General features: G+C 41.9%; 1 protein-coding gene across 4 annotated transcripts in view; it reads right to left on the bottom strand.

The window, feature by feature from the left end:
* The window catches only part of HK3 (hexokinase 3), a 78392-nt gene that overhangs the window by 20447 nt on the left and 32396 nt on the right, over nucleotides 1-25549 (bottom strand). For 2 of the 4 annotated variants that reach the window (XM_042455209.1, XM_042455210.1), the window contains exons 1-2: nucleotides 2929-3984; nucleotides 902-1050 (exon numbers count right to left, since the gene is read on the bottom strand). In XM_042455209.1, the coding sequence (XP_042311143.1) occupies nucleotides 902-1050; nucleotides 2929-3634 (855 nt within the window). In that variant the 5' untranslated portion in view covers nucleotides 3635-3984. Of the gene's footprint in view, nucleotides 1-901; nucleotides 1051-2928; nucleotides 3985-4745; nucleotides 4841-17166; nucleotides 17261-25549 lie in introns of those variants that run through there. The other 2 variants (XM_042455211.1, XM_042455213.1) reach the window with 2 other exon arrangements.

The following is a 25549-nucleotide window of genomic DNA, read 5'->3' as shown; positions in this document are numbered from 1 at the left end:
CATTAATAAAGATGTAAATAGCACTGGGCCCAGGACAGAACCATGTGGCACCCCACTGGACACTTCTCTCCAGGATGAAGAGGAGCCACTGCTGAGTACCCTTTGGGTTCAGCCATTCGACGAATTACAAATTCATTTAACAGTTGCCTTGTCTAGCCCACATTTTACAAGCTTGTTTGCAAGAATGTCATGGGGAACCTTGTCAAAGGCCTTACTGAAATCAAAATATGCAATGGCCCTTGTGGTCTCTTCCAGCTCTATTATTCTATGATTTTATGATTCTACCAAGCTGGTAATTTTATCCAAAAAAAGAGATCAGATTAGTCTGGCATGACTTGTTTCTCAGAGACCCATGATGATTTTTTGTGATTATGGCATTGCTTTCTAGATGTTCACAGAATCTCTGTTTAGTGATCGGCTCTAGATTCTTTCCTGGTATTGAAGTCAGACTAACTGGACGATAATTGTTGGGATCCTCTTTTTTTCCATTTTTGAAGATGGGGACAACGTTTGACCACCTCCAGTCAACATGGGTTTCTGAGAATACTCCTGTTCTCCAGGAGTTCTCAAAGATTATTGCCAATGGCTCTGAGATTACATTTGCCAGCTATTTTAATATCTTTGGATGTAGTTCATCTGGTCGTGGAGATTTAAATTCATTTAGATTAACAAGGTTTTCCTGTACTACCTCTTTACTTATTTTGTGCTGCATTTCCCCTATTGTGTTCTCTCTTCCATTTCCCTCAGGTTGCGCACCATTTTCCTTTTGTAAGAAGACTAAGGCAAAGAAGATGTTGAGTAATTCTGGCATTTCTTTGTCAAACTGCATTAATTCTGCAGTGTAGATGCAGACATGGAGTGGAAGAAGCATAGTGAAGAGCTGAAGACAGAGGAACTGTACCTGCTCCCCATTGCCATTGTTAACCTTCTCAGTAAAAGGGAAAGACTTTTTCTTCAGCACCTCCGGCTCCTCCACATCATCTGTCAACTGCAACAGCACTGCCGTCACCTGGTTGATGCTCAGCTCAAGGCCAAGGAAATCTCCTCGCTCTACAAAAGAGATGTGAACATGAGGATAGATAGTGGCCAAGACTACACAAGCTTAGCTCACCTTAGGACTCTCACATTACTTTTTTTTAATCTAGATAATTGGATAATTATCTTAAGTTTGCTACTGATCAATTAGACACACACACACACAAATATACAGAGATTGAAAGAATGCCCGCAAATTCTCAGTGACTTCAAAAAACGAAAAAAGTCAGTGTCCTAGAATTTTCACATTTGGGGACTTTTTGTACAAATTTCACAAAGTTTTGTTTTTCCCTCCTTTTTTATTGTAACATAAAACAAACAAAAATGCATTTTAAATTTATTTCATACTCTTCATTTAATACCTTTCATACCACCTTTCCTGAGCTATCTATGCTTGGTGCCAAACCCCAGTAGATACAAAGGGACCACTGTATGTAGAAAGTGAAGCAATAGAAAGGAAAAAAAGTGAGCAAACAAAAGTTATTTGTGTTCTACTTTTTCCATTTTTGCAAAGGACCTTGCTTGCCTATTTTCCTTAGCCAAAGTAGACACAATGCCAACTGCCCAAGAATTATTTTTAAGAACTTATTCACCCTGTAGGTCCTTTATAATAACACCAGCTGATCTGCAGAACTCAGTGAGGAAGATTTTCACAACATAAAGATAAACTTTCTGCTAACATTTACACATCAGAGTAGTGGCAATAGTACAGCTGTTTCTAAAGCTGACCAATCTAGTTATTAGTTTGAGACATAAAGCCTCACTTTTCTCATTCTTATGTGCAAGCATTAGAATATGAAAAAGTTTTCTCCTTACTTGTGACACAGCAAAATAGCTTCTGTCAGTCTCCAGAGGGTTTTCTCATTTTCTAAAATGATATTTTCACAAATTGGGTAGCTGACCTACAATAACCACTGCCATGTTGCATGAGGTTTAAAAAATGAGAAACCTTGGAAGGCTTATTTTGCATCTTTTCACTCAATCAAGCAGCCCTTATGTGCTTGCTACATGCATGTTATTTAGTTTCATGTGCAAATTGCCAAAACTGCAGCACACATAGTTTTTGTTGACGTGTTCTTCAGGTGAAAGTGAGAAATTGCATGGGGGATAACCAAGTGTCAATGGAAACAGTAATTTGGTAAGATTTATTCACATTCTCAGTATTGCCTTGTGTCTTTAACCTCAGAAATGCAATCTTCTAGAATTGTTTGTGGAACAGGGAGGAATCTGTCAAAGGAATGTTATGCTCCATATCCTTGGCATCACCAAAATCCCATTCATAAATTGGAAACACCTTAGATCTCTGGCAATGTCTCTCCTTCAAGCAGTTTTTCCATTTCATAGGAAAGGTGAATGTGCAGGTGAATTTCCCAAAGATGATTTGCATTAGATTCATCTAAGATCCAACCAGTGTGATGTAGTGGTTTGAGTGTTGGACTGCGATTCTGGAGACCAGGGTTTAATTCCCACTCAGCCATGAAACCCACTGGGTGACCTTGGGCAAGTCACATCCTCTTAGCCTCGGGGGAAGGCAATGACAAACCTCCTCCGAACAAATCTTGCCAAGAAAATCCCATGAGCCTTAGGGTCACCATAAGCTGGAAATGACTTCAAGGCACACAACACACACCATCAAAGACTCAGACTCTAGATGTGTGTGTTTTGTGTGTGTACATACCTTCATGTTGTTCTCTGTTAACTTAGAGAGACTGCATGAATTCCATAGGGTTTTCTTAAGCAAGGAATATTCACAGGAGGTTTTGCCAATTCCTTTCCTCTGAAATATAGCCTACAGTGCTTGGTATTCATTAGGATTATCGTGTAATTGTGTAAGCCATTTAGACCACAGTGTTAGGAGCCAAGATCAAGAAAACCACTGTAAAGCACACTTACCAGTGCCATCAGGCAAAGCACAAACGTAAGAGGGTAACATGAGTAAAGAGTTGCCTTCTTTAACCTTCTGCTTTAGACCTCTCTCCATGGCAGCCAACATGGTGTCCTTCACATACAGGAGTTGTTCCTTGGATAGGTAAAAAGGCTCTACATGTTTCTTGATCTGGTCAGAAATAGGAGAAACTTTAGAAGGAGCACGGTGAGGTACTAGTCGGTGAACAGGGGACATATCCCTGGCCTCTTGGCCTGCACCTGAACCTGTCTTAGAAAAGGCTATAAATGAACTAGTAATATTTGTCTTTGGCTTGGGAACAACTTGCATCTCCCTGGAGCCTCGTGGGGTCGAATGTGACATGGCAAAAGACACAAAAGAGGAACTGGTGGCATCATACTCATTCTTGGGACCGGAGAAAGAATCTCTTGAAGCATGGGCTACAGTATCCATCTCAAAGGGATCTATGGCACTGGGTCTGGTTGTGTTATAGGCGAATAAGGTATTGGAGCCAAGGTGTGGATCTGTTGAGGTATCTAATACAAAGGAAAATTCCTGAGGGTCCTCAAATGCTGGGTCTGAGTCTGTTGTGGTACTCAGAACAAAGGAAACTCTAGAAGAGGCCTTGGAAGATGGAGAGAAACCTGACATGGCCTCTGACAGACTTGACCTAAGGAAGGAGTCTTTTGGAGTTCGGCGCTCTGAGCCTGACATGGTGTTAGTTCCCAAAAGCCCTTGTTTCTGTAGTCACCAAGGAATGGAAAGAGTGGGAAAGAGACAGCTCTGTGGGTGTGAGCCTTGGAAGCCAGTTGAGATTCAGGATGGGTCAGGGAGTGAGAGAGAAAGTGGGTGGGACAGTTTTGAAGTTGCGTGGGCAAGGCATGAAGTGCTTCAAGGTTCAATGTTGTAAAGGCACTGGGGCAGGAGGTGAGGGAGCAAGGCCCCAAAGTAATAGAGAAGAAAGCAGAAAGGCAGAAGAAACAGAGGAGGAACAGAGAAGAAAGAAGAGAAAGTGGATGTGAACAGTGGGGAGATGATAGAGAAGGCTTTAGACAGAAGGCAGTTGGAAGGACAGAACAGTGAGAACAGAATGGAAGCAGAGCAGGGGAGGGGGAGGGGGAGGATAGAACCCAGAGTCACAGTGTGACATAGTTCTAGAGAAAACCACTCCATTGTCTAGATGTCCCGGCACACCTTGGGAAGACATTTTTCAATGTCCTCCAATGGCAGAGGCAAGATAGCTGCTTCTAGAATTCAGGGGAGAAAGCCAGGATTTTAACCTTAGCTGTGTTGGGCCATCAGTGTGTCAACCCTCACTCAGAAAGTAGCATTTGGGAGTTTGTGCTTGTTCTGACTCGGGTCTTATTTTGTATGGGAGGAAAGATTTTATTTATTAAAGTCTGTCTGTCTGTCTGTTTGTCTGTCAACACTCACATAGTTTTTCAAGGAGAAGGAACCTTCCAGATGTTTTTCCAGAAGCCCCAGCCAGCATGGCTATGAAGTTGCAGCCCAAAACTGTAGTCTCCCCAGTTATACAGTATCAGTCAGAAAGCACCAGGCAAAACTACACAGGGGGGGAGGAGAGGGAGGAGAGAGAGAGAGAGAGAAGAAGAGAGGCTCTTATGGGAGCTGTGGTTCAGAACCATCTGTGGAATCATAGTTGCCCACCCTCGTCTAGATCCTGGGCAGTAGCAAATCTTATGGCTATCTGAGAAAAGGTGGGGCAGGGCAGAACCACCCCTGCCCAAGCAAGTTCATGGTTTTATCACTTGAACATGCAGCCAGGACCCATAGGTCTCAACTAGCTAGAGAGAAGTACACTTACCCTTGTCTCATAGTGCTGGCCTTGCAGAAGAGAGTCTTGCTGGGAGGCATTCTGCTGGGAGTTCATCAGAGCTGGGCCTCTGACACTGGAGATGACTATAACAAAACAAGAATTTAATAAAGAATTTAGAAAAGATTTTGTATGCAAATATCCCAAGTCCCTAGTATCTCCAGACGGGGCTGGGAACAATCCTTTCTGAAACACCAGAAAATCACTATCAGTGTAGACCAGGGGAGATATTCTTTAGTTTTCCAGATGTTATGGATTACAGTTCCCATAAATTTTTACCACTTGCTATGGGCTTCTGGGTGATTGTCTACACTGAGGGGATGAGACCACAGCAAAGCCAGTTTTGGCAGCCCTCATAACATAAGGCTACTTCTGGTGAGGTACTATGGTTTTTGGCTGTTAAAACAACTTTGCTTTGAACTAAGCAAAGTCAGGGAAAAGCCTGGTGTTTCCCAGAAACACTGGAGTGACCTTGGGTTTTTGACATGTGGACAGCTGGACTGAGCTCAATTTGTCCCAGTTGTTGTCCACATGCCAAGACTTGTGCCTTTCCCTTGTCCTATGCTAAGCAGTTCAGGGTAAACCTGTTTTTTGGAGATACCACCACCACCATTTCCATATGGGCAGGAGCTTCATGTAAAGTCTGCCCAGCGTACCAGCACTTCTCCTGATGTCAGAACAGGGCACCCATGTGATCAACAAGGAGAGAACAAACCAGCCTCCTTCCTTGCCCCATTCTGATATCCCAAGTGATGGCATGCCAGGCAGTCTCTTGCAGGAAGCTGCTTGGCCAGTGAAGCTGTAATGGTGGCAACTGGAACACTGAGAAGGACCAGCCAACAAGTCCAATGTGGGGTCAGCTCAACTGGCCCATGTGCACAGAGACGTGGCATCACATTATGGTCAGATGCTATCATGGTCAGTCCCGGGGCCAGTTCAGGTCTGAGGTGGAGAAAAACTGCTGGACCTGATCCCCTTCCCCACCACCATTCCCTTCTCCTTTTGTGTTGTGTCTTTTTAGATTGTAAGCCTGAGAGCAGGGAACCGTCTAACTAAAAGATTGTATGTACAGCACTGTGTAAATTTACAGCGCTTTATAAATAAAGGTTAATAATAATAATAATAATAATAATAATAATAATAATAATAATAATACTCCAGACTGGCCCTGGATTAAACAGCAAGTGTAGACGCACTCCAGGATTTGAAGCCCCAAAACATCTGGAGGGCCAATGATTCCCTATCCTCAGTACAGACAGAACTAAATTAGACAGACTAATGGTTGATATAAAGCATCTGTCTATATTTTTCCTGGTCATACCCCCTAAAGATGCAGGTGGCCATTTTGGACAGTTTGACAGGTGCCACTGAGTAACTGAGCCTTATCTCAGAACTCTGAGACTCACCTAGACCCTGTTGTTTTTTTGCAACAGACCAACGTAGCTATGTCCCAGCCCCTAGGAGGTAAGAGTCAAACGCTTGACAGGAGCAATAGAAAATACCATATTTGTGGATTTGAGCTGGGAATGACTGACCAAGAAAAGGGTCTTGTGATTGTGGTAGACAACTCAATCAAAACATCAACTATGGAGGATAAACAAATTCTTTATTAGGGATAATTGGGGCAAGGACTGAAAGTAAACCTACCAATATTTTAATGCTGCTATAGAAATAAATGGTGTGATCACATTTGAAATACTTTTTAATTAAATAATTTTAGTCAGAATAGAAGTTGCAGAAATGGAAACAATATAGATAATGGAAACAGTCATAACCAGGCTGTAGCAAAGGTTCAGTGTTTGAGTGTTTAATTTAGAAAAAAAAAAAGCAAATGAGGGGAACATGATGAAGAGGTAATAAATGATATATTTGTGGAGAAAGTGAACAGGGAGTTTTTTTCATAAAACTAGAACCCGAGGGCATCCAATTAAGCTAAATGGTTGGATATTTAGGATAGATAAAATAAAGCACTTCTTCACACGGCACATAATTAAACTATGAAATTCAGTATGTAGTGAGTTTATGAGTGTCAGCATAGTATAGTGGTTTGAATGTTGACTAAGGACTCTGGAGTACCAGGCTTGGAATCCCCACTTGTCCACAGAAATCCACTGGGTGACCTTGGGCAAATCATATTTTCTCATCCTAAGAGGAAGAACAAATCCCCTCTGCAGGAAATGTGCCATGTAAACAGGATAGGGTTGCCCTAAATTATCTAAGCTGAAGGCACATAATAACAAGATGCAGTGATGGCTACAAACATGAAAAGGATGCATGAGACAAATTTGTGGAGGATATGATTTGACAGTGTCTTCTAGCCATGATGACAACAGGTTAGCTGAAGAGTCAGAGTGACTATGCCTCTGAAATATTGTGGGAACTGTGGGAGTGGGTTGTTGCCCTCAAGTGGACTCTTGTGGTCTTCTGCTTGGCCACTATGGAGAATATGATGCTGAACACAATAAGCCTTTACTCTGAATCAGTAGAGGTGCTCTTATTTTTGTTTTGTGATTTCAGAGTAATAGAATTTTCTAAGCTAAATTTACAAGTAATCCATAAGGAATCTGTGGGTCTCTTTGGTACTGATAAATCTGAGGTGGGCAACTTCTCGGAGTTGGAGGTCCAAACTGGCACACCCTAAACCACAGGGATGTGCATCCCAACACTCTGCTGCTGCTGCTTCTGCCACCACCAAATCTGCAAATGTGGCACAGGCAACAAGAAACCCTATGTGTTTCCTCTTAAAACAAGATACATGTGTATATAACTAAAACCATGCTTCTGCTGAGGGGTTGTTTTTTTTTTTTTTTTTTTGAGTGTATGATTCCACCTATAAGTATGCATAAAAACAGATACCTCATTTTAAGGGAAAAGTACAATTTTTAATGGTAACTGTAGCAGCAAGTGTGTTGTAGTAGTTTGAGCATTGGACTATGACTCTGGAGATCAGAATTTGATTCCCCACTGGGCTACGGAAATCCAATGGGTGACCTTGAGATTGGCTTTAGGATCAGAATTGGCTTCAAGTCAGAAATTATTTGAAGGCACAAAAGAAGAACAACAACAAGAGCAAGCTATAACAGCAGTGGCAAACGCACCTGGGAACAATTTGAAATACATCAAGGGGGGCACATGTATATCCCTCCTGTGATATATATGGCATATATATTCTATAAATATACAGTGCTTGATTCTAGCTCTGAACATTTTCATGGAGGGCCATTGGTGTCAGCCTTTATCTGATCCTTGTAACTTGCACCCAGCAGGAGAGCAAAGCTTCACACCTCAATGAAACACAAGGTAGCTGCAATTATCCCCTGCTCTACCAACATGCGGCAATTAGCAGCAAATGCAAAACACAGCTAGATAGAATCACACTGTTATGCGCACCCTAGGACATAGATAGTGCATAGCTAGGCAGAATTATCCAGTCACACTATTGCATGGTGATCTGGCTCATTAAAGCCTGTTATTAGGCATTTTCTATCATAACTGGCCAATTATTAGAAAAGATGAAATAAAAGAAAGTTGCAGTGATGAGTTTCTATATGTACCACCTATTACTTCACTCCTCCCTAAAGTTCTTGAAAAGACTTGTGGCACAAGGTGTTGTTGTTGTTAACTGCCATCAAGTCACCTTTAACCCTATGAATAAAAGACGTCCTAGTCGCTCATTATCACCAGCCTTGCACAGTTTTTTGTGGGTTTTTCAGGCTATGTGGCCATACCCTGGAAGGTCTTGCAGCATTAGGGCAGTGGCTTCCTTGATGGAGTCTACTGATCTAGAATGCAGTCTTCCTTTTTTCCTAAGGCCTCCCACTTTCCCAAGCATTATTGTCTTTTCTAGTGAGTCATGTCTTCTCATGGTATGGCCAAAGTACAACAGTTTAGTCATCCTAGTTTCCAGTGAGAGTTCAGGCTTGAACTGTTCTAGAATCCATTTGTTTGTCTTTTTGATCATCCACGGTATTCTCAGCACTCTTCTCCAGCACCATATCTCAAATGAGTTGTTTTTCTTTCTTTCAGCTTTCTTCACTGTCTGGCTCTAACATCCATACAAAGTGATGGAGAATACAATGGCTTGAACTATCCTCACTTTAGTGTACAGAGTTATATCTCTGCACTTTAGGATTTTGTCTAGTTCTTTCAAAACTGCCCTTCCTAATCCTTCTGGTTTTTTGACTGCAATCTCCATCTTGGTCAATATTTGATTCAAGTATTGAAACTCTTTGACTGTTTCAGTTTTCTCATTGTTTAGGATGAATTCTCGTAGATCTTCTGGAGTCATTATTTTTGTTTTCTTAATGTTCAGCATTAAGACTACTTTGGCACTTTTCTCCTTAACCTTCTTCAGTAAGTGTTCTAGGTACCTGTTGATTTCTGCTAGTAGTATTGTGTGATTTGCATATCTTAGGTTGCTAATGTTCCTTCCCCCAGTCTTTACTCCTTCTGCCTCTGAGTCTAATCCTGCTGTGTGTATGACATTTTTTGCTTACAGATTGAATAGATAGAGTGATAGCATGCAACTTGCCTGACCCATTGCCAATTGGGAACCATCCTGATTCTCCATAATCTGTTTGACAGCAGCCTCTTGTCCTGAGTACAGGTTACACATCAGGATGACCAGATAACAGAAGAAACAGACACCACTCCATCATGCTAGCCCCAGAGACAGATGAAGGGCCCTCCCTCCATTCCAACTGCCATTGCCCTGACCTTGTAGAGAGAAAAGAGCTGGCAGTATCTGATGGACCTGATCCCCTTTCCCACTGCCATTCTCTCCTCCTTTTGTGTCATGTCTTTTTAGACTTTAAGCCTGAACACAAGTAAGTTTGTAACAATTAGTAAGCTGCTCTGAGAAAATTTTGGAAGAGTGGGGTATAAAAACAACAAATAAACAAACAAATAAATAAATGTTGTGGCACTTCCATTCCTCTAAGAGGAAGTCATAGGTTTTAGTGATCTATATCGTCAAAGGCTTTGCTGTACTCAATAAAATACATGAAGATCTTCTTCTTGAATTTCTTGGTGTACCCCATTACTTATTGTATGTTTGCAATCTGATCCCTAGTACCTCTGCCTTTCCTGAATCCAGTTTGCACCTCTCAGATTTCTTGATCCATATATAGTAAGAATCTTTGCTGCAGAATTTTGAGCATAACTTTGTTTGCCTGAAAAATTAGTGCAATGGTTCTGTAGTTGCTACAATGCTTTGTGTGTCTTTTTTGTCTGTGTGTGTGTATAAGGATGCATATTGATTTCTTCCAATCTGTGGGCCACTGCTTTGTTTTCTATGTTTATTAGCAGATTTTAGTTAGAACTGTACTTGAATCTTTCTCTGTGGATTGCAGTAGTCCTATTGAAATGTTATTTGTTCCTGGTGATTTTTGCTTCCCAACTACTGGATTTTACTTCGCTTTTCAAAATTTGGGCTTCATCTACATAAGTTTCTTCTTCCCATGTGTCATTTCATTTTTGTATAGCTCCTCTGTGTATTGTCATAATCTTAAAAAAAATTTTTTTTTTAAATTACTGACTTCTATCCATATTTCTCCTGGTTCCTGGTGAACTAGGCTGAATAGTGCAAACCAGTTTCTCACACTTCTTTAAAGAACCCCCTTCTTCCAAGGCTAATCCATCTTTGCATTTGATATGTATAAGTTTAAAAAACGGAGTGATAAAATGTAGCCTTGCCTGATCCCCTTGCTGGCTGGAAACCATTCTGTTTCTACATATTCTGTCCTAATAATAGCCTCTTGCCCTGAATACAGGTTACATATTAGGATAATCAAATGCTGTAGCACACCCAGTTCTATAAGAGCAATTCATAGCTTTTCAAGTTCTAGTCAAAGGCTGTACTATAATCTATAAAGCACAGGCTGAATTTCTTCTGAAATTCTTATGTGTACTTTATTATCTCCAACACGTGTTTGCAATATGATTCCTAGTGCCTCTTCCTCTTCTGAACCAAGCTTGGACTCCTGGCATTTTTCACTCCATATATGATAAAAGGTTTTGTTGTAGAATTCTGACCTTTATTTTGCTTGCTTGGAAGGTTAATGCAATTGTCCAGGGGTATCTTCTTTCTTGGGAACCGGTATATATATTGAGCATTTCTAATCTAATTCTTTTCTTTTCCAAATTTGTTGATAGATTTTAATAAAAAATCGAGTGGATTCTTTCTCTATTGCTTGAAATAGTTCTATTGGTATGTCATCTGTTCCTGGTGATTTATTTCTCCCAAATGCTCTAAGTGGAGCTTCCATTGCACTTGCTAAAATTGTGGGTTTATTTCTTCCTTGGATGACTCTGTCATTCTTTCACCTCTTTTATATAGTTCTTTGATGCATTGTTTCCATTAGCTTTTCATTTCTTCTTGACCATGCAGTGTCTTCCCCGCTGGTCATAAAGCATCCTTACTCTTGGTTTAAATTTCTCTTGATTGCTTGGATCTTGTGAAAGAGATCTCTTCTTAAAATCTTTTTTGTTATCACCTTTTATTTCTCTAGATTGATTGCTATAATAGTTCTGTTTGTCCCGGTGCAAAAGTCACCAAACAGATGCATTCAGGGTTCTAATCTATTTCTGTCACCTTTTACTTTTCCTTCTTGTTTGTCCTAAACTGCTTAAAGAGTTTCATCTGTCTTCCAGTGAGGCTTTCTTTCTTTTTTGGCTGGAGATAGTGTCTTTTGGCATTCCTCCCTGATAATGTCATTGGCTTCACTCCAGATTTCTTCTGGTTCCTGGTCAATTAATCTTAACAGTGCAAATCTGTTTTTTACATTATCTTTAAATCCTACAGGGATGTTCTTCAGGTTGTTTTTTTGGCACAATTATTAATTTGGTGTTTTTCTTTACCTTTACTCTTATTTTTCATATTAACAGTTCATGGTCTGTGCCACAATCTGCTCTTGGTCTTGGTTTTGCAGAGAGAATGGAGCTGCTTCCAGTAATTCATGTAGGGTATTGTGTTCAGGGCCCTGGTGGCATAGTGGTTAAGTGCAGGTACTGCCGCCAAAATGTTCTGATTTCAATCCTGCAGGGTTCCGGGTTGACTCAGCCTTCTATCCTTTTGTAGGTTGATAAAATGAGCACCCAGCTTGTTGGAGACAATTGGCTTAAACATTGTAAACTTTTTAGAAAGTGATTAGCACTGTAAAGCAGTATAAAAATGTAATTGCTAGTGCTATTGCTATTGCCATTTCTGAACACCTCATTTTAAGAAGGATATAGACAAGTTGCAACAGCTTCAGAGATAGGCAAGAAGGATCATAAGAGGTATGGAGAACAAAACGTGTGAGGAAAGGTTGAAGGAGCTAGGCTTGCTCAACTTGGTGAAGAGAAGGCTAACTTTATTGTACTCTGTAAATACCTCAAGGGCTGTCACAGAGATGTGGGGGCAGGCCTGTTCTCTGCTATCCCAGAGGGTAGGACCAAGCCCAATGGTTTAAAGTTACAGAAGAGTAGATTCTGAGTAAACGTTAGAAGGAACTACTTGACAGTAAAGCAGTTCAGCAATGGATCCCATGGAACCTAGAGAAAAGGTGAAATCTCATTTTTTGGACATCTTCAGTTGGAGATCCTGCTTGAACAGGAAGTTAGACTTGATGGCCATGAGGCCCATTCCAGCAATATGATTTTATGAGACAACCAAGGCTATATGAGCTACTCATCACATGAGAAATTGGTAACTCCTGGTCACATACCTGCCCTTGCTGTAAACAGGTAGCTGCATTTCTTCTACCTTTTATCTCAATGGGCATCTATCCAAGTAAGGCTTACAACTGGCATGTAAGGAGAAAGACATATCTTTTTTAGACCTGAATAATTGACAGCCAGTATGGTGTAGCTGATTGAGCATCGGAATGTGACTCTGGAGACCAGGGTTCATATCCCCACTTGGTCATGGAACCCCACTGGTGACCTTGGATAAGTCACACTCTCCCAGTGTCAGAGGATGCCAACAGCAAACCCCCTATGAAGACAGTTGCCAAAAAAATAAAATTAAAAAAAACCATGATAGGTTTACCACAGGGTCACCATAATTTAGAAATGACTTGAAGGTACATACCACCACCAAAAAGTTTTTTTTAACAAAATACCCAACACATGCAGTAAACTAATTGTTCAGATTTAGAGAAAGTATTTATTAAATGAATATCCATGAGGGACAAGAAGAGAAAAGAAAGGGAGATATGGAAGAAAACAAAAGAATAGCTGCTATAATATGCTAACTCTCATCTCTCTACATACCAGTAATTATTTCACATCGATTCCATGTGATTAACTTCCATGGCTGCATCCTCCAGAATCCTGGGATTTATAGTTTCATGAGATATTTAGAATTCTCCACTAGAGAGTACTAGTGCCTCACCAAACTACAAATCTCAGTACTCCATAGGAGGTAGTCAAGGTGACTAAGGTGGTATCAAAGTACTACAGTTGTGCAGAGTGAATAAAAGCAGAGTCACACATCAAGGTTGTGCCTATAGGCTCCTCGAGAAATTGAAAGAAATGTTTGAAGATGACAAGGTGACATCAGAGTAAAGGGATATCCACAATTATAATTCCACAATTATTAGGTTGCATCAATTGACACAAAATTACTTATGGTGATGACAATAAAAAAAAGATTGTGATTTCCAAAGGGATTTCTACATATTGGAGGAATAGGCAGTAACATGACAAATGACATTCAGTGTAATTAAGTATAAAATGATACATATTAAAACAAAACAAAAAAATCTAACTACACATACACACTGATGGAATCTGAGATGACTGCAATTGGCCAAAAAAAGATATCTTGGGATTGTCATGGATAATTCAATTAAAATTTCAACCTAGTGTATATGAGCTGTAAACAAAGGCAAATTCCATGCTGCACATAGAGAAGGAATTTAAAATAAAGCTGACAATATCATACTGCCCTTATACAAACCCATGGAGAACACATATCTAGAATACTATGTATAATTATGAAACCAGATAAAGGGCCTGCAAAGGTTCAGAAAAGGGCGACCAAAATTATTATGAGTGTGGATCAACATATCTATGAGGAAAGGTTACAATGATCTGGGCTGCTAAGCTAGGAAGAAAATATGTTTTGGGGAAGACAGAGATGGATAAAGTTAGCCATTTTGTACAGAAAGTAGATGAAGCTGATGAAGATAAGCTTCTCACTCCCTTTTCACTACAACCGAATAAAGGAAGACTAAATCCAGATAAAAGGAATACTTGACATAATTAAACTGTGGAATTCACTGCTACAAGATGTGGTGGTGGCTACCAGCCAATGGTGTCAATAGAAGTGTGGGAGATGCGACCCACACCAGATGACACCCCAGAGTGGGGTGACACCTGGTCTTGTTCTCTGCCCACTGTGAGTGTATATATAGCTCTGCTGCCTTGGTTGCGCAGTAGTTAAATGTCAGTACTGCAGCCACAATGTGAGTTCAGTCCCAGGGCTCCAAGGTTGACTCAGCAATCCATCCTTTCGTAGGTCAGTAAAATGGATACCCAGCGTTTGTGGGGCAATTGGCTTACAGACTGTAAACCACTTAGAGAGTGCTGATTTCACTATTAGGCAGTATAGAAATGCAAATGATATTGCTTGCTATTGCCATGCAGTGGAGGTTGCCTGCCACCACCAACCTCCCAACTGCCTAGTCTCCCTTGGTGAAGGGAGCCAGGACAGTGGGGAGGAGGGCAAGGGCAGTGAACGCATGCAAGCCTCTGAGGGAGACCAAGAAGCTCACCTTCTGTCTGTGCCTTCCCTTCACTGCCTCACTTGCCTGGCTTCCCATGCCCCAGCACCCCTTCTGGGTATCACTAGGGGGTGGGCAGTGAGCCAGCTGGAGAACAGGTGAGCAAGGCCAGGGAGAGGGAGAAAGGGGGCACTGAACCAGGTGACACCAACCCTAATGGCACCACTGCTACCAGCTTATTATTATTATTATTATTATTATTATTAATATATCCCGCCTTTCCCTGCAGATCGAGGAGGGTTACAGTAAGAATAAAATACATAGTACAAACAACATAACAGAACCCCACAACCCATTCTCATTACATAAAATAACAATCAATCACAAAGTTAAAATAATAAAATAGTTAAAACAATTTCAAAGCAAGCAGAATAGGACTCAGACAACTTGGGGCAGATGGAGCTATCCCTTGAAGGCGTCAAGGGTAGTAATATGATAGATCTCCTCCGGCAGGTCATTCCACACTTTTGGAGCGACTGATGAGAAGGTCCTCTGGGAAACGGCAGCCAGCCTGGTCTTCTGTGGCTGCAGTAGATTCTTCCCAAGGGATCTGAGAGTGTGGAATGGATTATATGGAGAGAGGTTTTCCCACAAGTAAACTGCGCACAAGCCATTTAGTGGTAACCAACACCTTGTACTGCACCCAGAAGTTAATTGGTAGCCAGTGGAGGGATTTTAAAATAAGTGTTATATGATAGAATCTAGATTTGCCAGCAACCAATCTAGCTGCCATATTTTGTACCAAAAGCAGGAAAAGCGGTTACCAGAAACATGGTACAACAAAAGAAAAGTGTAAGCGGGGCCCATGGTAAGATCATTGGCAGAATCAAACAGGAGATGGGAAAAAAACCCCCCCCCCCGTGTGTACTACACCAATTTCTAGGGGCCCCAGCTCCAGGTAGAGTCGCAGCTGGCATATCAGCCAAAGCTGATAGCAAGCACTCCTGGTCGCCACATCTATCGTGATGATAACCAGGGACATAGCCAGGATTTGGGGAAGGGGGGGTCCAGACAAGTGTTCCACAATTATAATGGGGCCTGGGTGCAGTGGCGCGGCACACACACCATTCATTTTATCTAACAGAAGGGGGGGGTCCGGACCCCAAAACCTCCCCTTGGCTATGTCCCGTGATAACTGCAGTGACCTGTCCAGGAGCACCCCCCCAAACTGTGACACATCCTTTAGGGGAATTTGACCCCTCCAGGACCAGTTTGGCCACCTCCAAACCCAGATTTGGGTTCCTATAGTGAGTACCTCTGTCTTACCAGATTCATTAAAGTCTATTTTTTTTCCTCATCCAGTCCATTACCACCTTATATATCATTAAAACTTATATATCATTAAAACAGCATTACAAAAGTTCATGGAGGTTAAGTTCATCAGTGGCTACTGGTCAGCTCAGGATGGCAGTACTAGTCTCAGAGGCAGCACAGCTCTGCTTATCAGTTTTTGGGGGGAATGTGAGGGTGACATTGCACTCATGTTCTGCTGGTGGGCTTCCCAAAACAACTGGTGGGCAAGTGGGTGAACAGAATGTTGGATTTGATAGGACCTTGGTCTGATCCAGCATGGCTCTTATTCTGGAGTGTGTGGGCAGCAGGATTGGCCACTCAATTCTGCAGTCAGATGTATATGCTGGAAAACTGCTCTCACTTGCTTGGCTGGGAGATGCAGCTAACAACTGATTACAAGGATATAGTTTATCACCAACTCTGTCAAGGATGGGATACATTCCTCCTATTTTGTGGATTTGTAGGCTGAGGAGAAATCTGCAACCTTTAAAATGTGTAATTTGTATACATTTATATAAAAGTTACTCTTTGGACCCCAACTAGTATGACAATAGAGCCTGTAACAGATGCGCATTTCTGGATCTTGTAATCCAAAAGATAACTTTTCCAAACTCTGACCTTTGCAGTATATCCAGGTTTAAAGGAAACATGAGTAATATGTATGAATAAATATAATAGTTACCCTGCACTGGAAAATACTGCTTTTCCTTAACAGGCAAAAGGCTTAAATCCATGCTGCTAACTCTAATTCTGATGCAAAAGGGAGGGCTTATCTAAACCCAGAGGACATATGCTTTTTCTATTAATGTTTGAAAGCAGAACAGACATATTATATATCAATTTATTTATCACTGTTTAATGCTTATGTAATACGTAATGAACTCAGCTGACAACAAATACAGTATGTACATATGCCATGAGAACTAACGTTTTCTCTGAAACCGCTTTCAGCTCTCTTAAAAATTGTTGTCCATCTTCCATCCATAAATTTCTATGGGTATATAATTTGACTGTTAAACAAGATGTTGTAGTCAGCTTGTGGAAAGTTGTTCATCATAAAGTTAAGAGGCAACAAAGAAGTAACAGTTTACGTGATGGCTTCTGAACTAATGCAATTTTACAGCTGACTCTCTTTGTCTTTTAATTGCAGCGGAATTACAACTGAACCCTGTGTTTATACTGCATTGGACTGTGTCAAGAGAACTACTACCAGCTATTGGCAGGATAATTTTCTTTCTCTGGTTGGCAATGGTTTGATTATCTGTCACAACCATAAACCGTAGCTTTTACATTTTAAAAAAATCTAGTGGAGATGCATGCAATTACACAAAACTCTTGGCCAAATCACTCACAATCGTTCAATTCTGGGAATTACTTGCTGCTGTCGAAAAGTCCAAGCAAACAATAAGAACCCCAACCAGATGGAAAAAATCTTGTCTGGTATACCTGGGAGAATAAACAAAGACAGGAGTAGAAAAGGTGGGGGGGATGGAAGAACAGATAACACATGGCAAGCTTGATAGTCAAGTACTGTGGATTCTGTCTCCACATCCTTTTATATATTGTTTTCTTGGGAGTAATAATACATTTTAATGAGATGACAGGTAGTGCAGGTTGAATTCTATTAAGAGACTTACAACATTTCTGCCATTTCAAAAGAAATTCAGTGTGAACCTAACTACATTGATAGAACATGGACAATTCCTTTAGAAAACAGTCTAGCTGAGGCAGATCCCTTGATGCCATCATGGTCAATGAACCTCCCCCCCCCCCATCTGTCTAGATTTAAACCCACAGTACTTACCTACATACCATACCTAACAATAATTTGAGAAGCTAAGGCAATCAGTGCCGTCAGTAGGGTTGGTGTCACCCAGTGCAGTAGCTCATGGTGTCAGATTGGCCTTCTCCCATACCACACCCATACAGAATCCTTAATAGTGTTTTTGGTACTAATGTTACTCATAAACTGTAATTCCCGTATATCATTGAATGTAATGGCAAGAGTTGTGATATAAATAACTAGCAAAATTAAAATTATACCTTTAAATTGCAATGTTATATGTACAGTTTAGATGTATGTACATGTACACAATTTCATGTCATTACAGTACAAATTTGGTAAGATGTGATGTTTTTAAATGAAATTTAAAAATACGTAATACAAAAAAATAAAATATAAAAATTTTAAATTTTAAAAAATTTAAATTAAAACCCTGAAACCTCTCCTTTCTTCACCCATTGAGTCTCGCCCCACTCATGCCATCTCTTTTGCTGAGCTCCAGAATTTTAAAGGGAAGCAGGTGAATGACACAGCCCATATCTTTCAAAAAGCTGATGTGTCTTCCAAGAAGCAATAGTGTCACCCCTTCCTTAGGTAGGGTTGCCATAAATCAGGACCTCCGAACCGGGACAAATGTAGGACAACATTTTCAAATGTAGGACACTTTTTTTTAAAAGCAGATCCAAGCCTCTCCCCCCCCATTTTCCTCTCCCCCCCCCCCCCCCCCCCCCACCCCTGGGGGGGAAAGGAAATCCCCAGAAAGGAGAAGCCTGGGCAGCGGAGGACAAGCCTAGACCGAGGACGCAGGCTCCTGAGAGACTTGTGTGCTCGGCCCAGGCCTGTCCTCCGAGGCCACTCTCCTCTTCCCAGACCTCCCCTTTCCCCCAAAGGAAGGCAGGAAAGGAGAGGAGAGACCTGGGCACTAGCCCGGTCCTGCTCTTCCCGGACCTCCCCTTTCCTGCAAAGGGCTCTTTTTGGAGCCCTTTGAAGAGAAGGGAAAGGAGCGAGGACTTGGCGGCTGTGGAGGACAGCCCCCGGCCTCTCCTCAGAGGCTTCATTTTCCTCAGGACAAAGGGAGAAGCCTGACCGAAGCAGGGAAGGTAAGTAGGGAACTAGGGAGGGAAGGAGGGAAGGGGGAGGCAAGGCGAGGGACTTTTGTCCCCAATCCGACGTCCCATGCTTCTTCACCGAGACTCTACTGTACACAGAAAGTGCTCTTTGGGGGGGAAAAACCTTTGAAAATGGGCACCCACCTCCTCCTCCTCCTGTTTCCCCCTCCTCCTTCTCCTCGCCATGCACTAAGAAAGGGCGCTTTTCCCTCCCCCTGGCTGGCCCAGAGTCTCACTCCTCCTCCTCCTCCAAGGGTCTACCTCCTCCTTGAGGCTGGCCAATGGCAGAGTGGGGCTGGAAACAGCTCCGCTCCAGCTGTTGTGCCATTGGCCAGCCAGCCTCAAGGGGACGAGTGTTCCCTTTAGGCGCGATGGCTGCCAGCCGGGCCCAAACCCAGGATTTAGAGTGAACCGGACCGTGCCAAACTGCAAAAACCGTTACAAGCACGGGCACAACAGGGTTATGGCATCCCTATCCTTAGGGTATCACCCAGTGCAGCCTGCACTCTCCACACCCCGTAGTGTACACTCACCACACGCACTTCCATGCCCAGTTAGGAAGAAAGCCTACTCAGAGTAATAGCTGTTGGTGTTCTCAAGTTTTGTTGGGCTTTCCCACATTTTGTGGAGGTGCAATTCATGAGTTACTGTTTGATCCTAGGACACCCCACTTTCAGTATCAAAGTCACTTTCAAATTTCAGAAAGGGCCAGAGATGGGAACCATGGACAGTTAGTTATCTTACAGGCAGAAGACCTCACATTCAATCCTTGCCTTTCCACCTAAAAAAAGAGCTAAAATCACAGAAAAGACCCTTGGTGCAGACCTTGCAGCATTGCTGTTAATCAGATTCCACTGCACTCGATGGGCCAATGATCCGAATCAGCAGAAAGCAACTTCAGATTGACCTCAAATCAGAAAATATCCCCACAAGCTTGTAATCATCTTGCAGATATATCCAGGGTAGGAAAAGCTCCAGCATAATGATATTTTCCACCTAGCACAATCATAATGAAGGTGAGTTCAAATGTCCTCCTCGTATTGATTGAGCAGGTTATGCGGAAGAAAGAAAACGTCCTGAAATTGTAAAAGATGGCTTCCTAGAACTCTTAGTTCCAAGACACATGGAAGGAACATCAGTCCTTGATATAGTCCTATGTGAAGCACAGAGATTAGATCGATAAATAAATATAGCTGAGCAACTAGTAAATAGCAATCATAACATTGTCAGATTCAGCATCTTGATGGGAGAGAAAATACACCATTGTAAACTGAAAGAATGAGGAATTAGAGCTTTTAATAAGGCAAACCTCTGCAAGAAGGCTCTGGTGGTGTTTAAAACATTGTATTGGAAGCACAAAGAGAAATATGAATATATGCCCCAAATAAAAAGAGACCAAATGGTATGGTGGGAGTAAGGTGATGGTGAGATATCTCACCAAGGAGACAGATAAACAGCTGGGCTGTATTAGACTGGTTCTTTCACTTTATTAATTACTGAACTGGGTCACATTCTCACTTACAAATAAATCACACTGCAATCCAAATTGATCCAATTGATTATGAGCCACATCTGGTTCACACTTGCGCAGAATTGATTTATCCCAAAAAACGTGGAAAAAATCAGTGTCAAAAAGATGTAGGTTAAATGGGTCTAGCGTGTTGCCCCTCTCTCTGAATCGCTTCAGTGATTCGGTTTAAGCGCAAACCATGGTCATTTAAACCAGTTCAAACCAATTTGGGATCCAGTTTAAAAGGTCGTGGGAATGAGGCCTTAGTATAGGTATTGCATGGTTAAGTAACAAAATGAGTGCAAATGATACAGCATTGTGAAATCCAAAACAGTCTATATGGAGATTTCAAAATACTGTGAGAGTGGGAAACAAGCTGGCAAGATTGGTGGGTATGTACAAAGACTGAGAACAAGGTGCTACAATATATAAACCTTAATCTAAAAAGTACCATTAGCCAATGTCATTCAGAAGCAAAATCTTGAAATCATTGTGATTCTAGAATAATGTTCTAGAACAGAACAGTGAAATATGGTAAGGTAAGCCAAAAAAGCAAACAGAATATTAGGTGAAAATGCCACCAGATCTTCCATGAAATCAGTGATTTGAAGTTCGAATATATGGAGCTGCATTTTAGAGAGACAGACTATTTGTCATTCCAGTCTGGCAGACAGCAGTTCTTAAAGCTTCTTTGCCAGTTTTGCTGCTGAAGATGCTAAAGACTGAAATGCAGACCGTCTCTATGTGAAGTCTCATTTAATCCAACTTCATATTAGTGTTCTGCAGTGCCACCATGAGATTTTCTTCCCTTATCCCCTACAGCTCTTTATGCTACCTGCAAACCTGTTTCAGAAGGCTCCCCAAACCTCTGGAGGAATCATAGAGTTATACAGCTGGATGAAAACCCAAGGGCCCTCCAGTCCAACCCCCGCTATGCCTTATGCAAAGGGATCTTGTAGCACCTTTGAGACTAAATGAGCAAAAGAAGTTGTAGCATAAGCTTTCGTCTACAACTTTTTTCACTCAGTCTCAAAAGTGTTACAAGATTCCTTTGCATACTGATATTCCAGACTAATATTGCTATTGAATTCTATCCCAGCTATGCAGGAACAGTCAGATAAAGAACACCTGATGACCATCCAGTGTCTAAATATCTCCAATGAAGGAGAATCCACTACCCTCAGAGGAGGTCCATTCCACTGTTGAACAGCTCTTATCATCAGAAGCTCAGGACTTTTGAAGCCGCAAGGGAGGGCTACTTGGGGAAAAGTATCCCAACCCCTGTTGCATGAACTGAACATTTCCATTAGCAGAACAGCCCTGTTGGATCTTAGATGGGGCGCATTATATTTCTGGACTACGTTCACAGCTTGAGTACAATGGCCTGGATCCTGAGATATCTTTCCTTCAGGACTCCTTCAGGGAATGAAAGGGACTCTGATCCAACGATGACACCTGCTGGTGCAAGGCAGCAGCATCATTAGAGGGGTGCAGGGGGTGCAGACCACACCAGGTGACACCCTGGGGGAGGGAGCTGGCACAGCTGCTGGGTGAGCAAGAAAGGGCATTACATCCCTTGCTTGCTTGCCCAGCAAGACCCCAGATGGCCCTCTACAGGCTACAACACTCCCCCCTCCAAACATCAGGTGCTGCTAGGGGGAGCAGTGCCTTTGGTTGGGGTCTAGCATGGCTGCTCCTCCAAGCTCAGGATCCCAGAAGGCCCTCTGGAGGCCACAACACCACTACCACCCCAAAAAGCAGCAGGTACTGTTCAGGGGGGCAGTGCCTTTCATTTGGGGTCTGGTGCAGCTGCTCCCCAAATGAGAGTCTGGATCCTGTAGTAAACCTTCATCCCCAGCAGTAGTCTTGCCAGGCAGTGGCAGGCCAGCTGAGGGGCAGGTAAGCAAGGCATGGGGAGGGTGGTGGGACAGCCCACTACCACCCTGCAGCAAGTGATACCAACTATAGGAATGCCACTAATGAAAGGATGATGACTTCTGCAGATTGCCCTACACTCCTGCAGCCTCAACACCACTTCCCATTCTCCTAATTTTCACTCCGCCCCTCCAAAGCAGCTTCGCAGAGGCAGTTGAAGGGAGAGAAGTACTCAAAAGTTCCACTCATAGTAAGAATCCAAGTGAATGTATACATCCAATCAAAGGCACTCAAAAATATTGCAGAACCTCAAAGCACAGAGGGAAAAAATCAAAATTATAGCATAATTGTACACAATTATGTGGAGCACAAGTATATATAGGACAGTGTGGGACTGCAGCCAAAGGTTTTAAAGGAGAAATGGCTAAAAAATAGACTATTCTGTTACAGAGGTAGTTAGGGGAAGAAATATTAGAGGTACAGTATATGCAATAATGATGCATTTTGGCAGGGACTGAGTGAGGAAGAATTTACTTGAACTCAAAACTATACAAGGCATTTAAAACAAAAGGAACATTTGTTTTATGTAATTGCTCTTGCAGAAGGTAGTCACGGAACAAAAACAATAGCAAGGGGGAATAGGAACTCACCTTTTCTAAGATGGTAGAGGAGGGTTTTTTTAACCAAGGATGTCCTGAAACATTATTGTCAGAAACTGAGAACAGTAAAAAGAGATTGTACACTTTTCCATTAAATGCTGGTGCATATACTATTCAGATACATTAGCAGTTGGTGTATTGAACTACTGAACACAACTCTCTAATGCATCTGGAACTATTATGGCTGGGTAATCCACTAGTCAGACTGAATTTGTGTTTGGCGTGACCCAACTCTTTTCCTGCACCCTTTTAAATATTGACTTATTGTTCTATATCACAAGATCTCTGGGGAGCCTACATTACTAGCCATAATTCTTACACATATAAGGTATGGTTCAAGTTGTCCCATGCTCTTAAATGTGCATATTTTTCATAATTTCCAAGGTGGTAGCTGGTGTTAGTCTATTGTAGCAAAATAGCAGTCTTGTGTCACCTTAAGGACACACCTGTTTTACTGTTCATATTTATTTCAAAATTTCAAAAGCATACTGGATACAAATCCACTTTGCACATGCACAACTACATGCACATGATTGGGCCTTTTAGAGAGTGGAGTTGCCTTCATAGTAGGGAGGGCAATTCATTTAACATACAGCAGATCCACATCTAAACTAGGAAGAGGGGTCCCTGTTCAGATGCAAATGGACTTTAAATTTCTTGGACTTTGAAAATCTCCCCATTGCCCCATGGCCAGAAGGAGGATGAGCCTGCCTGCAAAAGATATACTTCCCAGCATACCATCGGAGGACAAGCCTGCCTGCAAAAGATATTCTCCCCAGCATACCATCTTTACTAAGGACTGAAACCACATGCAGACATCTGTCTAACATCTTCAATTGTTTTTTCCCCTCCTGTTTGATTTGTAACATCTTGTCTGATAAAGAAGCCCATGGAGCTTTGAAAGCTTTCAACTAGTATCTTGTGCATTTCAGTTGGTCAATTAAGGTATCACTGATGGATTTTTGTTTGGATGTGTTTAATGGCCAAGACAGCTACCCCTGCATGTTTTTTGTATTGTGAGACCCAAGATGTTTTTGACAGTCTTTTATCTCTGTTTGAGCTAGACGAAGATTATTGTTACCAATGCTTTGTCCATTCATTTGACTTTCACCACTAGCAAACAGGTTTTCCAGGGGTTTGTATTATTTTAAAATCATTGCAAAAGATTACAGTGAGACTAAATAAAGGTTTGTCTAAATATAAAAGATAATGTACTTCTATCATACTAGTTTCAGCTCTCTTTAAAAACTTTATTGTGCACCTAGCATGAAATACCCTCCTGCTTCCTGTTATGTTGCACTGAGGAAGCAAATCCCAAAGCAGGACATTGCTTCTGGATTATTTTATTTGCTTGGTCACTCTATATACTGCCTTTCCTCCAGTGAACTCAAGTGTATATAACTGGTTCTCTTCCTCCCCACTTTAATCTCACAACAAAAACCACATGGAGGAGGTCAGGCTGGGTAATAGTGATTGGTGCAGCATCAGCCAATGTGTTTCATGGCTTGGTGGCGACCTAACATGGATTTCTTAATTCCCAGTCCAACACTTTAAACACTTTACCACATTGGTTTATCAATACCAATGTTGCTCAGCTGCTAGACCATTTCACCTTCTAGGAGATGTGAAAAAACTTTTGGAAAAATAGTAGTTTCTTTTGTATAACTGGTCTTTCTGCTTCAGACCATTTCTTAACTTTGCTATTCCTTCTATTTCAGTCTTTTGGTCCAGCCTCAAAATCTCAGCCCAAACAGATGAGTAAGTGGATGAGCTCTCCCTTTGCCATCTACGTCATCAGAGGGAGAGAGAGACCTGCCACCTCTATCAGGCCTAGCCTAAAGTAAGTGGATGAGCCCTCCCTTTGCCATCTGCAGCATCAGAGGGAGAGTGAGGCCTGGCTGGCAGCTCCATCGGGCCTGGCCTGGACTAAGAAGAAGAGCCCTCTCTCCAGTCCATCTGCCTTTGTTCAGGCCTCAGTGGGAGAGAGGAACTGCTGGACCTGATCCCCTTCTCACCACCATTCCCTTCTCCTTTTGGGTCATGTCTTTTTAGATTGTAAGCCTGAGGGCAGGAAACTGTCTTATTAAAAAATAATAATTGTAAGCCGCTCTGAGAGTTTTAGGGGTGAATGGCGGGGTATAAATACTCTAATAAATAAAAAAAATAAACATTTAATTGGAAACAGAGGTATGGGCTAACTCTGTACTTGTGAATACTTGCTACTGGCACATCTACCTGTGTGTTGATATATAACTTCTCCAGTGTCTATTACACCCTGCTGTTCTTAAACATGTAGTTGCACCCTAGGCTCACTTACCAGAAGCCTGCTGGTAATATTGAGGGGTGAGAAAATGTCATAGTCCTTGAGTCACACAAGTAGTAATCCTCCCCCTCCTCTACCATGCAGTTTCACTCTGTTGGCAATTGTAGTTAGCACAGATTGTTTTTTCCAGGATGATCCTTGCATTCTAGACAACCTCATTTCCTTTCTGACACACAGAAAGCAAGGTGGGAGACAGCTGGTGTCTCTCTATTTGCATAGATTTGGCTCAGGTGCATAGAATACAAAAAACCTCTATTATTACCCAGCAGGTGGGAGTTGAGAGAGTTGGGGCCACTTCCCAAGTTGAGGGGAAAACCATTTTGATTTGTCCACCCTCAGGGGTGCTATTTTAAGTTTTGCAGGGAATGATGAATCGTATTCAGTTAGGAGGGGGAGATGCACAGCAGGGTTCGTGAAGGCCCAGATACTTTCAGTATTAAATTGTAAGAAAAGTAATATATTTAGAAACTATTTGT

Source organism: Sceloporus undulatus, chromosome 2, assembly GCF_019175285.1.
Source record: "Sceloporus undulatus isolate JIND9_A2432 ecotype Alabama chromosome 2, SceUnd_v1.1, whole genome shotgun sequence".
Classification (NCBI taxonomy): domain Eukaryota; kingdom Metazoa; phylum Chordata; class Lepidosauria; order Squamata; family Phrynosomatidae; genus Sceloporus; species Sceloporus undulatus.
Note: the sequence above shows the minus strand (reverse complement) of the source record. Positions and strands in the feature narration are given on the sequence as shown.